Consider the following 15522-nt stretch of genomic DNA (forward strand, 5'->3'; position numbering starts at 1 on the left):
AGACTTCCAGGGATTCTGATGCACTTAAAGTTTGAGAACCACTCTCTGAGTAATGTATATAGATGATTGGTGAAGTGAACAAGATAGACAAGGCACTTATTCTAGGTGAGTTTACACTCTCATGGAAGAACTAAGTAAGTACACAAGACAAGATCATTACAGGCTACCATTATCAAAAGAGTGAGAGCCAACTTCTGCTCAGCACAGGAGCTCAGGTCTAGAAGAGGAGTTAAACATCATGGGAATGGACTCCAGTCTTGAGGAAGTACAAGAGCCTTGAAGCAGGAAGAAACTTGGTATGTTCAAGGAACAAAAGGCCAGAGGGTCTGTAGCGTGAGAGTGTTTGGCTATGAAGTCAGAGAGGCAGGCAAGCAGCCAAAACATGTAATTCAGATTCAGTAAGATTCAGATTTTTGGAAGGCAGCTATGCTCACCACTATACCAATGCCAGCACTGATTCAGATTTTTAAGTGCAATGGGAAGCCCCTGAGGCCACTGACATGATGATTTGTTTTTAAAAGATGACACTGGTTGCTATGTGGACAATGGACTATAGGGGTCAAAAACAGAAGCAAAGAGACAAATTAGGATACTGTAGTACTCTAGATGAGAGATGATGGTGGCACAATTAGGCCATCTCTGAGGAGGTGACATTTAAGGTAAAATCACTGTCACCATTCTGAGTTTTCTGGATAAACTGTTTTTGACATTAGCAACTTGGCTCTTAATGGCAGATTATAATTAGCAAGCAATAGCCGGAAGGGAGATACCCACATCCAAGATGACACCACAATTCTTGTCAACACCTAAATTTGCTCCTCACCACTGGCAGGACCATGTGGCGATAGCCTCAGATCTACCCCTCCAGGGGTCTCCAGGAGGGGATGCAGATATATTCTTAGACCTGAAAAACTTCCACTTTCTCCCAATCTCTCAGTTCCCTCTTGGTTTTGTTTACTTCACTTTCCAACCATGATCCAGCCTTTTATCACTGTCAGGGTGGTACATACCTGTTTGTCCCAACCACAAACCAGTTTGTTGATTCTACCTCCGAATAATCTATCACAGTCATTCGCTCTCTCCTTTCTCCCAGCCTTAGCTGGGAAAAGCACAGTTTCTCATTTGGTTCATGCAAAAACTTCTCAACAGGCACTGAATTTCGCTCTGAATTTGCCTCCCTACAATCCATCCACTGTATTTTGGCTGTAAGTGAACTTTCTAAAAGGTCAATCTGTTAATAACAATGTAATCTCCCTGTTTAAAATCATTTGGTAGCTTCTCATCCCGCTCAAGATAAAATCCCAACTCCTCAGCATGCCACAATCTGGTCTTTGTTCCCCCACCATGCCACCTCATCACTTACCACTACCCCCAACACCTGATGTTCTGACCACCCCAAGTTACAGTTCCCTGCTCCTGACACTTCCTCCCCCTACTATTCTTCTTCACTTGGATAAATTCCCAGTTGTACTTTGGGACTCCGTTCTTGGCTCAGGGCTTCCTTCTTCAAAAACTTTCTCCCACTCTCCCCTCTGGATGTGAGTGACTCTCGCCCTGTGCACACAACTATCACTGCATGTTACCACATTGTTTTTTGAATCTTCTGTGTCACCCTATAAATAGTAGGGTATTGGCAACTTCCCCATCAGTTTCTTCAATAGCACAGAAATACAAAATACCTGAAGGAAAAGAGTCCGAGGCTGAAAGCAGACCAATTCAAACACAGCACTTCTCCAAATTTCCACATTTCATATTAAAATCTCATGTAGATTTTGCATTCTACTCCATAATGTATGACTGTGTTGTTTTTCAATATAAAAAAAAATGTCAGGTTCAAGTTTTCAATAAGACTAATGGTCTACTCCAGAAAAATATCCTGCTTTTTCCTATTTCCCCTCTAACATATCACCAATACTCTGTGTGGAAAAAAGCAGAGGTTAAAGAAGAAAAGAAAAGCTACAGAGTTACTCAAACCTTTTTAGAAATTTAGTTTCTATCCATGCAAAGGGCAGTATACCATTTCATTTAAAAGAACTTCAAATTAAGACTATGCAATGAAAAAAATGAAAACACAGTTTAAAGTAAACTCTAAGAAATCAGAAAGTGATATCCGTATTTATCTTATAGGAGAAAAGATTTTACTTAAGTGAAATGTAGCATAAAGCAGGGCTTAAAGATCCCATTTAAGATAGAATTTTGTTAAAGACAAAAGGACAACAAAAACTTTAATCACATTCATGTAGAAATACAAAAAAAGATTTGGTTTGCAACCATCTTCTGATGAAAAAGCAATAAATAAAAGTCAAGACCAGGTTTAGTTAGTAGTACCTTGTTTTACTTTTCCCTCCTCCTCCCACATAGAGAGAAATCACACTCTTAAAAGATGATTTCAACTTTTATTGAATAAGGACTTTATTTTTTTTTTTTTAGGACTTTATTTTTTAACATTAAAAACTAACTCTCCCTTTCTGAAAAGGCAGATCTTACACTCAGAGACAATCTTCAAGCATTTTTTTGTTTAAGAAATTGAGGGGAAAATCCACAATTCGTTAACAAGAAGATTCAAAATTTCTTTTTACAGTAACGATGGTTGAAAAACCAATACATTTCACAACCTAAAGTGGTTCAAACTAAGTATATCTAGAACAGATTTTAAAATCTGGAAAAGATGACATAAACGGGATGATCACGAATATTGCTTGTAACAATTTTGGCTCTGACAATATAGAACAAATGCTTGCTTTGCACTGCGCCTAAGAAGGTTTCTTCATTAAGGTACGCCCGGATACAGGCGGCTTCCCCTCCTCCTAGTCTTTTGTAAAAATCATTAAGGCAAGTCTACAAAGGACCAGTAAGGCACTGGGGCATAGCAGCTGACCATAGGAAGTCTATGTAACTTCTTGTAGTATAATAGCCTTTAATGCAGACACAGGTGTGACAAACTCAGTATTTTGTTGTTTTTATTTCAGTATCAACCTGCACCTAAAGCACAAAAGGTCACTTCAAGTCACTTCAATGTAATAAACAATTCCCGTTCATTACATTACCAGTGAAAGGCGAAACAATTTGCTGTGCTAGAAAGAATTAGAAGCAAGAATAAAGGAAAAGCCCTTTGGTTTAGACTTATCAGATAAACAGAATGTCTTTAACTGTCTAAGGAATACCATTTTGGTTTGTGAAACTATACCAATTAACTAGGACTCCTCTATATTCCCATTAATGTCAGATCATTATATAATTTCAACAGCATAAGCACTTTTTTAAAATTTTGCTATGATAATAGCTAGGAATACTTTAATAATGTAATAATGACTTAATCATGACCATTCCTTTTCGGTCTTACAGTATTTAAGCTTAGGGAGAGATACTATCAAATTAAAAAAAAAAAACAAGGTAATATGGGCCATATCAAGAGCTCACAAAAACATGGCACTAGTTATTTATTTAGTACGAGATGAAATGAAGCAATTTTATTTATACAAAGTTATCTTTCAAGATAAGCATTTGCTCTGAAATGCATAAAGGGACATATATAGCAGTCAATCAAACCTTGGTTAATTTCTTCCTGGTCATCTATGAAATTAAGGGCTCCTTTAGATATCTAAACATCTCGGCAACATGAAGACAACCTGGATCAGAAGATGAAGCACAAACATAAACCTAATTCTTTGGAATATCACTGTGGACACTGTCTTTACCATAATCCACATTTGTAAATGAAAATATTATATAACTCTTCATTCTAAGGTGTCACCTGATCACCAGGAGAGTAACTCAACCCCACTGTTTAGTGGGAAAGGGAGGCACCTGTCCATAATAAGATTAAAAGGCCACCATAAACATGAAAATACATGGGCCTAACCTGTGTTATCTCAAGTTAGAGAAATGATAGCCCAGTTTCGCTACAGAGTTGAAACCTGAATAATTATTATTTTTAATCTTAGAAAATCAGTTTTATTTGACAGGAAAGGAATAGTTAGCACATTTATGTCTGAAAAGAAGCAAAGAAGGGCAACAGGGGTGCACTGAAGTGACTGACTGAAGTAGCCTATCAAGTACGTCCAAACCAAATGGCACAGGAGATTGTCATTCAGTAAGTCAACCCAGGTCTAATTTGCCACAAAACCTTATTTGAAGACTAGAACTGTTCTAGCTATGAAAGCAAAAATATCCCTCAATGCCTCTCTTTTTTAAGGGGGGAAGAAAAGTTAATTAGGAGCAACTTTCTGTGTGTGAATAAAGTACTTCTTAGAAGCAAAGAAAAAATACTATGATTAAAAATAATGTGTCCTAATAAAGCATAGTGCTCACACGCAAAGGAAAAAAATAATCACATGATCACAGTCTTTAAGGCTTCCTTGAATGCTAACTGCCATCTTGGCTGCAGTTTTCCACACCATTTGGAAGACAAGTGTTTGCTGGATGATTTTGTGTGACTTAGGAATCTTCCACAACATGAAGTCAGGCAAACTCAGACATCATCTCTGGCTCTTCACACTGCCTCTTAGAAAAGTTTCTGACAAGTTCAAGAGATGAGGAAGGATGTAGAAAACTATTCTTTTCTTCCCATTAAAATCCATCTTTTTTAGTGTATTCTCCAGTGAGGCAAAGTGAGACCCCAACATAGTAAAATGAGGTATTGATACAATAAATGTTCATCAGGACTTCACTTTCCTTGCTTGAGTGTCTGAGCATTACTACTGCTAACCAAAGAGTAGTTTATTATACATCATCTCCTTTATTCAAAACCCAAAGTTAACTTTTACTTCATTATTTCATCAACTTTGGAAAAAAGCAGCACAGAGCCATATGCTGTAGCTTTCTCCCCATACTCCACCTCTTCCCTCGTCCACCAAATAACCTCCTTACAAACTTATATACACTGCTCAAAGCACTTATACAAGTTTTTTGTTGGTATTTCTGTTGGCATGATTTTGGTGAATGGTTCATTCTGTGTGCATATGTGTCAAATGATACATTAAACTTCGAAATGCAAACCATGAACAGAAACCCACAGTGCCAATTTATAGATTCCCGTATTATGACAAATTTCATACATATTCTGATACATTCAAAAGGAAAACAACTATTAAATCAGTTCTATGTAAAATATAGAGTAAAAGAAGATGTGGAAGTTCTGTGGAAGATGCAAAGCTGTGCATTGCAAAATACGTCCGAAGACATTTAGTTTTGGCTTATGAAAATTCCAATTATATTTAAAGAAAGGAACAGACATGGATGAGAAATCCAAAGTTATGTCCACACGGTTTTACGTTATTATTTTTAAACCAATTTCTAACATTTAAGGAGAATAAGACATTTAATTCTACATATCAAATTCCCCTTTTGAACGTCTACATAAACTAAGAGGCAGGTCTTTCTGGATGTCAGATTAATTTATAGGCACTATAAAAACATAACAAACTTACACCAAGACAGGACAAGTCTGTGTAAGTAAGTATATTAATTATCTAGGCACCAAGAAAGGAGGAAAGTCTCAGAAAAACAAAGGAGGTCTCAATGTTTTCTCCAACATTCCAGAAACTGCCCATTTATGGTACACAAGCAAAAGGGAGGCGTTGAAACGTTTACCAGTGTTTTGTCTTAACAATATAAAAACAGTCATGTAAATAGTAGGTACTCAAGGCCAAGGGTAGAACCAACTCAAATCATGAGCTAACATTGCCTGTTTCCTCCACCATGATTTCAAGTTTGTCCAGTAATTTATTTATACTGTGGTTTCTCGACCAGTTTTGAGATTGGGTGCTGAGAACTGTCTCCTCATTCGCGGGGGTGTCACAAACTGGCTACAGTGGTTGGGTTTGTCAGTCTGCTTCTGACAGGGAACGGTTGCATTGGCCTCTAACTGACCTCCAGTGTTATAATTACAGTAAGACTGACGGTGTTGATGAATGTGGCGCTTTGCCTGGAAAGTATGCAGATCAGCAGTGGGGTGACCACTGTGGGAGTTTAGTGATTCTGAGGAGGCAGATGCCTGGCAGCGCGTACTTTTCGGCTGGCCATTATTGACAGAATTGCTTCTCCAGCGTAACTGAGGTGGCTGTTGTTGATTATTGACATGCTGCTTGCTAACTTGGATGTGATCTTGACTTCGCGTGCCCTGAGAGCCCCATGGTAACTGGAGATCCTTAGAAGCTCCTTTACCTCCTTTTTCTTGGCTCTCCTCTTTATTTCCTTTCCTTCCTTCTTCATCTTTTGGAATTCTAAGCTCTATAACCTCGTCTTCTGTTATGATGATGTGTGTGCCAGGACTCCAAGAGTTTCTGTGTTTAGGGTTGCTTTTAAAGGGGAAGCGGGGCTTCCGGTTCTCAGGAGGGATGAACCTATGAGGTACATTCTGCCGACGAAGCTGCTTTGTTATCTCCTGCTGTTGCAGGTTCTTAAACCGAATTTGCTCTTGCCTCATCCAACGTAGACGTCCGCGTCTGAAAGCTGGATCCCCATTCATCAGCTGGGAAACACGCTCTTCTTTCCCAAGTTCTCCACGGTCTCCTTTACTTACATCACTGTCAGAGGTGCTACCAACACCAGCTCCAACCGGCTCCTTTGCTTTGTGGCTTCCTTGGCTTTTCTGTTCCTGAGATCCAATCAGTGGCAACACTTTCTCCATTTTGAGCATTTTATTTCTTAAGACTTTTATCTCCTCATCTTTCATGTTATTTTGTTTTTTAACTTCTTGCAAAATATCTTCCAGCTTGTCTATATGAACCTTCAGGTCATCTACATCAGTGGCACCTTTCCCACTGGCCATCATGTCTTCTATCTTCTCATCCCCAACACCGACGGTATCCCAGACGTCCCTGGCCACTGCCCTCCAGGAGTCCCGCTCATTGGGGTCTTTCTTGCCATACATGGCACAAAGCTCTTTCATCTTGACAATGGCCAGGGCTTCAATCTCCTGACGACTGTGCCTAAAGTCATTGAGAGCAACCTCATAGCAAATCTCTTTGACAGCCTGAATTTTAAGATCTGAGATTGTCACCCACTTGGAATCTTTACTCAGGCGCCTTCTTTGGGGGATTTGGTACATTTTAATTGGTTCTCGCTTCTTCCCACTGCTGGGGAGGCCACATTTTTTAACAATGGTTTGCAACTTGCTAGGAGGTAGCTTTTCTCTCAGAGAAGTAATCAGTTTCCAGCTCTCTTCACACGACCTCTTGTCAGAATCGTCCCCGCTATCAGAATCCGCGTCCTTTGGAAAACAAAATAAAAAATGGCCCCAAAATAACCAAAATTAAAATGTAAAAAAGGAAAATCAAATTGAAGAAAAAGCAAGTAAAAAAAAGCCTTTAACCAAATTTAAAAACAAAACTAAAAAAACTAAAAAACAAAACAAAAAAACTCCCTCAATAAGGTAGAAGTCTATTAAAACATATGCATATGTAGATTACTATAAATATAAAGGTTTGTTTGTTTATTTAGTATCCCTAATCCAAATTTTCACTTTCTAGTTTAAGTCATGAAATCTGCCACCAAATTTCTTAGGAGTATTGACACAGGGGCGGGCCTCTCACTTTAAGGTCATATGAAATTAATCAAACAGTATGACATAGTATCTCCACTATCTCAAGAAAATGAAGCAACATCCTAGACCCCACACATGCTAACAACCCATGCAGCCACTTCCCAACATTTGCCTTGGTTATTGCTGTTGCTTCTTCCAGAATCTCTTTCCCCCACGAGTGAGCACAGATGCCATACAAAGATGTGATGAGCAGGCGGATTAACAAAGGTTAGTAAGGCTGTAGGACACCAAGTTATGTTTAGCTTTACTAAAAAGAGCAGCCCTAGAAAAAAGTTAGAAGATGAGAATGTAGAAAAAGAAGCAGTCAAACAGGGATGATGTTAAAAGTGCTAAGAATCTCTATTAGCAGAACATGTGAGGTTCTTATCAATCAGATTTTTTTTTCCATAAGACAAGAGGGTTTTGAAATTAGTCTTTCCATGAGCAGATACTGGATTTGCTATTTTCTTTTGTCGTGTTAAATTAATCCATTTTCAGTTGGGCAATTGAAGTTTGTTATCCAGATAACAAGGAAGCATTAAAAAAAGGATCCTTACAATGTCTGTGGTTTATTTTTGTCTTTCACACTCTTAAGCCAATAAATACCTCACCTCCAAAGTTTTGAGAAATCAATTACCAGAACAAAAATTAAGCTAGGCAAATAATTTAAAATTCCCCAAGTAATATTTTAATAAGTGCAATTTAGAGATGTTTTCTATCTAGAAAGCACATAGTTTTTCTAGTCATTTAAAGAATACTACTTGAAGTGACAACTCTTCCAATAAACACGAAGACTATATTCTGCTTGTGTAAAATGGGTCTACTTTAAAATGCATCTCTAACTCTGTCTTTCCAGCTGTCTGTCTCTGGACCCTTACCTTTTTCAAAAAACTTTACTTAGGCCTATAACGGCGGTCTGACTTTACAACAATGTAGTTTTAAGGGCTATTTGGACAGCAACCAATTGTTCTTGATTAACATAGGCAAATCTTGATACCATGGGTTTTTATGAAAGCAATGTTGGATTTAGAATTCCATATAATGGATAGGATTAAGAATTTCTATTCAGGAAATAAAAGTTACTGGGAAAAGAAAATATTCACTAGATGAGTAGTTCAAGACAGTCTAGTAAAAAAATATTGTTACTTAATATTCCCTTTTACTTGTAATTACCAAAATATCTCTAGAAGTGTTTTTTAAAGGAATTGAAACTGATAAATAGTATTTTCCTTTCATAGACCAAAGATTTTTATGTATAGTGACTTTCAAGGCTACAAAAAAATAACCTTCAACAATAACAACAATATTCTGACTTAGAGAGCTGTCCGGTAAATAAAAAACAAAACAATAATGCCAATAATTTGGCCTCTGGATTTAAAGATGTTGCTACCCATTTCTGTTGACTAAATGGGTACTAAACCCATCGGCAACCCCTATGTACTTGAAAACTTAGCAACAAAAAACCGAAGCTAAATTTACAGACCCTAAACTATTTTTTCTTTTCATTTTTAATTTTAAAAATCAGAATGGCTAATCTTAAGTGATAAAAGATGACATTAGTAAACATTAGGGAAAAAGTATGCGCAACTCCTGAAGAGATTTTTTTTTTTTTTTACAAATATATATAAACTGAGTTTTATAGAACATAAACAAATTCCCTTTGATTCTTCCCATATAACTGACAACTATCACTTTTTTCCCTGGCTATCTCTTTCTCTTAAAATTGCTTAAAGATGGAATGAATATTACCTAATTTAGGAAATGACAAATATTCTAATCATTGCTTTAATATCACACTTGACAGACAAACTCTAAAATAAAACATAAGTAAATGAGTCTACATAAATCTAAAAAACGAAAATCAAATCAAGAGGCCATAATTGTCTTTGTTTTTTAAAATACTGCCATATTGACTCTGCAGAATATGTTCTCTTCACAGTTCAAACGTATCACCCTATCACATACTGACCATGACACTAAAAACTCTGTATGCAAAGTTCATGTGTCAAGATATAAATCCTATCTCATGTCAAAAAAAAAAAAAAAAGACTTTAAGATATTTAGATTCATTTATTACAGGGAAGGAAAAACTACTGAGGTCTGGCAATTCGCATGTCACTAAATGGCCATTCTGTTTTCATTAAATACCAAAGGCAAAGTGGGCCTCCTGAAGAGACTCTGCAAGGAACTTACGCAAATAAGAGAGAAGATAGCTAAAATGGTGTGTAAAAAAGCAAGCACAAAAAGGACCAGCTATATAATAATAGAGTCCTAACTCTAAGGGAATGCCCAGCAACATAAAAATGTGGTACATTTGGGGAACTATCATAATAGAAAACTTGTGAGCCTGAATTTCATTTTTTTTTTTTTAAGAGACAGGGTCTTGCTCTGTTGCCCAGGCTAGAGACCTGATTATAGCTTACCGTAACCTTGACTGAAATCCATCTTTTATTGCTGTCATTAGGTAAAAATGACTACATAAAATAGATATTAAATATTTACTGAAAAATAATTCCTTTGTATCCTCTCAATGTTTATTCACAGGGTGCATTAGAAATATACCTGTTGGTTGACCAATACAGGGTAATAAAAAGTTATTTTCCACTCAGTATTGGTAGTGACATATTCTTTGGGCTAAAGTATTAGAAATCAGATCCTTGCGAGGTCAAGAAATTTAAGTGGGATAGAAAGCTGGATTTTGGGGAGGAAAGCAACTTCCTTGCTTTAAGGAGTTACTCGTGAAATCCTAGTTTGCTTTCAGATACACAGAGCATAGGACCATCAGAACCTCATTATCTGCAGGCTATGTATGTCCCTAGAAATTAAATATGACTTAGAGACATTTACTTTCTCTTTATTTAATGGCCACCATCTTTATTTTAGGGCATAGAGTGATCACCAATTCTTTGTTATAGAGAGCACCAATATCCTTTTTCTGTTATATTTCGGTACTCAAAAGTGTGGTCCTAGGACCAGCAGCATTGGCACACCTGGGAGCTTGTTAGAAATGCAAAATCTCAGGTCCAACCCGGACCTACTCAATCAGCATTTACATTTCAACAAGACTGAAGTGGTTGAGAAGCAATGCTGTTAACGGACATATCGCTGAAGCCAGTCAGAAAACCCAAGTTTAAGCCTAGGACCCATAATATCAGGTGTGTGATAGTAGGTAAGACAGCATTTTTTTAAGTCTTGGTTTCCTCAACTATAAATTGGAGGTAACATTACACATTTTACTTACATACACACCTACCAAAGAGAGTTGTTTCAAGGATCAAATAAAATGATATATGTTAAAGCTCCTTGTAAATTATAAAGCACTATACAAATATAAGGCGCTATTGTTAATAATAAATAGAGCTTAATTATACCTGTCCTTGTTTGATCTCTCACAGACCATCAGAAGCATGTTATTAGATTATACTACATTATTAAGATAAAAGGCTCCCTCATGTGTCATTAACCTTTCAAGTCCCTAATCACAATGTAGCTAGATCTGTTTTCATTAAAAACTAAACGCCAAGTAGGCCTCCTAAAGAGACTATCTGTAACACTACTATCCTGCCCCAAACACTTGATTTATTTTTACAATCCATTCTTTTTGGGTCTTTACTATAATTTTCAAGATAACAAACTAACTGGTTGAACCCACAGCCAAGCCTGAGAACTGAGCTGACCTGGAAAAGGGTGCTTTTGCTCAAGTCCTTGGCTTTTCCAACACATTTAGCAATAGCCCCTTCTTCTCCAAAGCATAGAGCATGACCAAAAGGCTGTCGTTCACATGTTGTATTTTATGCTGAGGGAAGAAGCCAGTACCTCAGCTTTCTCTCTAATGCCCCTTTATCTTAAAAGAAGACCATGAATCTTAAAAAATGAGAACTTCCTAAAGTGCATCCACAGTACTCAAAGGTTAGTTACATGTTTTTCTTACATATCAAATGAATGCCAAGAAGCCTCTTATAATCACAGCTTTGTTAACCAAAGTTGGATGGCTTTAAAAATGAAAATCTAATAGATCAACTTATTAATTCATGAAATTCAGTTTCTATCAAACCTGGGAAATCAATTAACATCATAAAATGCTAAAGCCATGAGTATCATAGCTGGGACCTTACACTGACTTTCCAGCTGCTCATCCAAACCCCCACTTGACCCAAAGGAAGCAGGCCTCTTCTCCCGTCTGAGCTGGCTACGCAGCCCCTGCTCCCACTGCCACCACACATGCCACTGAGAACCTTGTTGAGAATTCAGACTCCATGCAGGGGAACAGAGAAGGATTAACACATGCAACTGTGCAGCAACACTTTTAGACACAGTTTAACTTAAAAAAAAAAAAAATCCGCCCAGCACAAGAACAATCCCCGAGTCAGCCCAAGAGCAGAGAATTAGTACTATCAGGTGATCAGAAACAAAACCAAGGCAAACTCCCATCAAATTCAATATTCAGAGTAATTATCATTCAAAGAACCACCACTGATGCAAATTCCAAGACCACTATCAAGAGGCAAAAGTCTACAAGAAAAGCTCTATTTTCTCAAAAAGTACTTGGTTGTGACAAAAGTAAAGATTTGACTTTAAGACATAAAAGGCACAAAATAGTACCTGTATGGACAGTTTTTCAGGCTAAGGCTACCAGGAAATTTAAGTTCTTTCTCCATTAAGGAAATGAAAGAATAGCATGTGGTATCAATGAGAGAAGCAATTTGGGCAAGTGCTCATCTGTGCAACAGGGAAGGTATAGGAATAAGCTGCCCTTTTCCTAACAGGTAGCAGACTCAGGATGGACTCCTACCAGTCTCTGCTGCTCCAAAAGAAGATCTGCTTCTTCCTTCTCTTTTTTGTATAATATCTCCATTTCCTGTAGCCTAGAAGGAAAAAAAGAAACAAAAAGAGTAAACTGAGAAGTCACTGAGCTGTTTCATGAATGCTGTTGTATGTTTAAAAGAAGAAACAGTCGGCCAGGCGCAGTGGCTCACGTCTGTAATCCTAGCACTCTGGGAGGCCGAGGCAGGAGGATTGTTTGAGCTCAGGAGTTCGAAACCAGCCTGAGCAAGAGCGAGACCCTGTCTCTAGTAAAAATAGAAAGAAATTAATCGGACAACTAAAAATATATAGAAAAAACTAGCCGGGCATGGTGTCACATGCCTGTAGTCCCAGCTACTCGGGAGACTGAGGCAGAAGGACTGTTTGAGCCCAGGAGTTTGAGGTTGCTGTGAGCTAGGCTGATGCCACGGCACTCTAGCCCGGGCAAAAGAGTGAGACTTTGTCTCAAAAAAAAAAAAAAAAAAAAAAAAGAAGAAACAGTCGTGTGGGCCACATAATACTTGTGTTATTACCTTTTCTCCATCTCCTGTTTCATATCAATTCCTTGTTTTTCCAGAAGCTCTCTCTGAGCAAACGTCCAGTCCACAGGCTCAGAAGGGGTTTCAGCAGAAGGAGTCTTTTCCCGTTCAGCTCGTGCTTGCTCAGGGTGGTTAAAACGGAAAACATGGTTTTTACCCATGATGATACGGTTTCCTAGCACAAAACAAGAATAGGATTAAGAAATCATTTTTTAAACATTATAGTATCTGGCTTAGCAACCTTACTCTCCCTAATGGAAAAAAGATAGCTTTTGGAGTTTTGTAAGAACAAAAATCCGAATGCTATCACTTCAGGCTTTAAACAAAGAGTCAAAAAGTTGCTCACACAAGCCATGTGTACATTGCTGAAAACATCAAACCTCTCCCAGTCTCACCTGAGCGCAGCTGAACAGGCTGGGCCACCCTCTTGCCATTTACGTAGGTTTCTGAGCGCTCACAGGGCTCTAGAGTCACGATAACTAAGAGGAACACAAACTACTGTTATCATTGCGAACCACTGGCACCAAATAATGGAAAGCTGTTGACTGTCAGGATTTATGGTAACAAAGATAGAAATATTTAATTGAATTTGAGAAACCTCAGATGAAGGTAGGAATTATTAATTTTGGTGATATCTGACAGTTTGATCAATAAAACTGAAAACCATCAGAAATCTTAAGTATGAGATATAGATAATAACAAGAAATTGAAGATTAAAAAGCTAATATTTTGATTAAGTAAGGAGTGAATTATATTACACAAGAATACCATTAGATTGCCATTGTCTTATTAATAACCCAGGCAAAAATCAAGATTTATTTTCTCTTCCCTTTTTGATAAAAATAAATTCTACTGTGTTAAGGCTTGAGGTCCTTCAAATCTCCTATTACCCAGGATATTTGTTCTTTTCTTACTTTTCTATTACATAATTAACATTCAAGACCAAGCCTAATTGCCTATGTCCTGCTCAGTTCTTGGCAGTAACAAAAGGGCTCCTTTTGCCCAGACTATTTTCATGTAAAGTAGCTATGTCCATCCCTGCATTTACAAGCAGCCCAGGTTTCTCCATTTTTCAATATTAGATTGTACAAGAAAGTACAACTGACAGAGACAAAGAATAGCAAGTCTGAAGGATTTCTCATAATACAAAATGAAAAGGTTGTTGGAGAAGCACAAACCAGGAACTCTTACCTTCACCGCTGTTGCTTCTCTCACTCCGGAAGATACAATGCTCTTCTTTAATATGAGCCCCGCTCAGCACTATGTCCTGGCGCCGCTCAGCATCTGCTTGGCCGACCCTGAACACAAGAGAAAGTGTTTCCCAGGGAAATTCAGACACAAAAAGCACTATAAACAATGACCCTCTTTTCCCCAAAGAATATCCTTTGGTACATACAAAAAAGGTATTGCCTTTTGTGTCAGAAGCTTTTGACTACAAATTCTATTCTCATATATGATCAGCCTCCCTACATCAGAGTAAGAAACCAAGGAGCAATGACTCACCAATGTAACTTATACAGCACTATAAAAAGACATGAGTGAAATAAACTCCCTAATGAATTCATTTGAGTTGTTAAAAGGAAAAAATTTATTTACAGTCTTTTGGAGAAAAAGTACATTAACTGGCTCAGCTGACTATAAACATTTACATATCTGGAAAGAGAGAATAGTTCATAACTACTTCAGACAGGAAAAATAACAAATCTACAACAAATAATTTCCCTTAAGTTATTCAATCATCCAGGAGGAAAAAAAAATAATTTAAGTGACCAAAACAAGAAACAAATATACCTTGTAATTCCATCTTTGATGTAATAAAGCAGGCACTCAGACATTAGCGGGTCTTCATTGAGGTTAACAAGATGTGGGGTCTGAAAAAGGTTACAGATTATGAATCCAGAGCAGGCACCATGAGAGGGCTGTGGCAACAACAGGGGCTTAGGGGTCAGGCTTCTCCAATTCCCTACACTGCTTGAAGAGGGACATCTTTTATTCCTAGTCACAATTTCATAGTAAAGAGAAAACATTCTATTCAGGCCTCCCCAACCTGCACTAATACATTCTACTTAAAAATATGAGTCTGGGATAAAAAACGAGACCCAATTCTTGATAAGGTCAAAGCACAAAGGAAAAATTAGGAAAGGCTGATTCTCCAGATGGGTTAATTTTTCTAAATGCCTGGGCAAAAATCTCCAGACAGATTTAATTTTTCATTTACTTTTATTACAATGTCCCCAAACCCTCTGCCATTTCCCTCTACAATTTCCATCAGTTCTTCCATGGTCCCAGTTACTGTCTTTAGTTTATTAGTCTTTACCTTAAAGAAAAATTAAAATTACTGACATTCAATAATATAAACATTTTCTAAAAATCTTCTTCACCTAACTCTAATATTTCTAAAATCTTTAAAAAAAAAAACAAAAAAAAACCAACCTTCTTTGGTGAAAATACCCCACTGGAATCCAAAAATAAGTCACATGGTCTTGGGACCAAAATCTACTCAAGATAGTGCCAGCAAATATGGAAAAATGAAAAAAGAGTCAAATGAGGGGGTTAAGAAAAGGGACTACAAAGGATGATTAAAAAGAAATTAGAAAAACCTCTACATCTTTTCAACTAGCATCCACCTTTATAGTTTAACAACCTGACTGGTTT

The 15522-nt window shown here is 37.4% G+C and overlaps 1 protein-coding gene across 1 annotated transcript in view; it reads right to left on the reverse strand.

Annotated features, from left to right (window-relative positions):
* Positions 1-15522, reverse strand: part of KIF1B (kinesin family member 1B) — a 169925-nt gene that overhangs the window by 59218 nt on the left and 95185 nt on the right. The window contains exons 15-19 of the mRNA XM_012662500.1: positions 14659-14738; positions 14059-14165; positions 13263-13346; positions 12862-13042; positions 12318-12390 (exon numbers count right to left, since the gene is read on the reverse strand). Coding sequence (XP_012517954.1) covers positions 12318-12390; positions 12862-13042; positions 13263-13346; positions 14059-14165; positions 14659-14738 — 525 coding nt within the window. The remainder of the gene's footprint in view (positions 1-12317; positions 12391-12861; positions 13043-13262; positions 13347-14058; positions 14166-14658; positions 14739-15522) is intronic.

Source organism: Propithecus coquereli, unplaced genomic scaffold (genome assembly GCF_000956105.1).
Source record: "Propithecus coquereli isolate 6110/MARCELLA unplaced genomic scaffold, Pcoq_1.0 Scaffold77, whole genome shotgun sequence".
Lineage (NCBI taxonomy): Eukaryota > Metazoa > Chordata > Mammalia > Primates > Indriidae > Propithecus > Propithecus coquereli.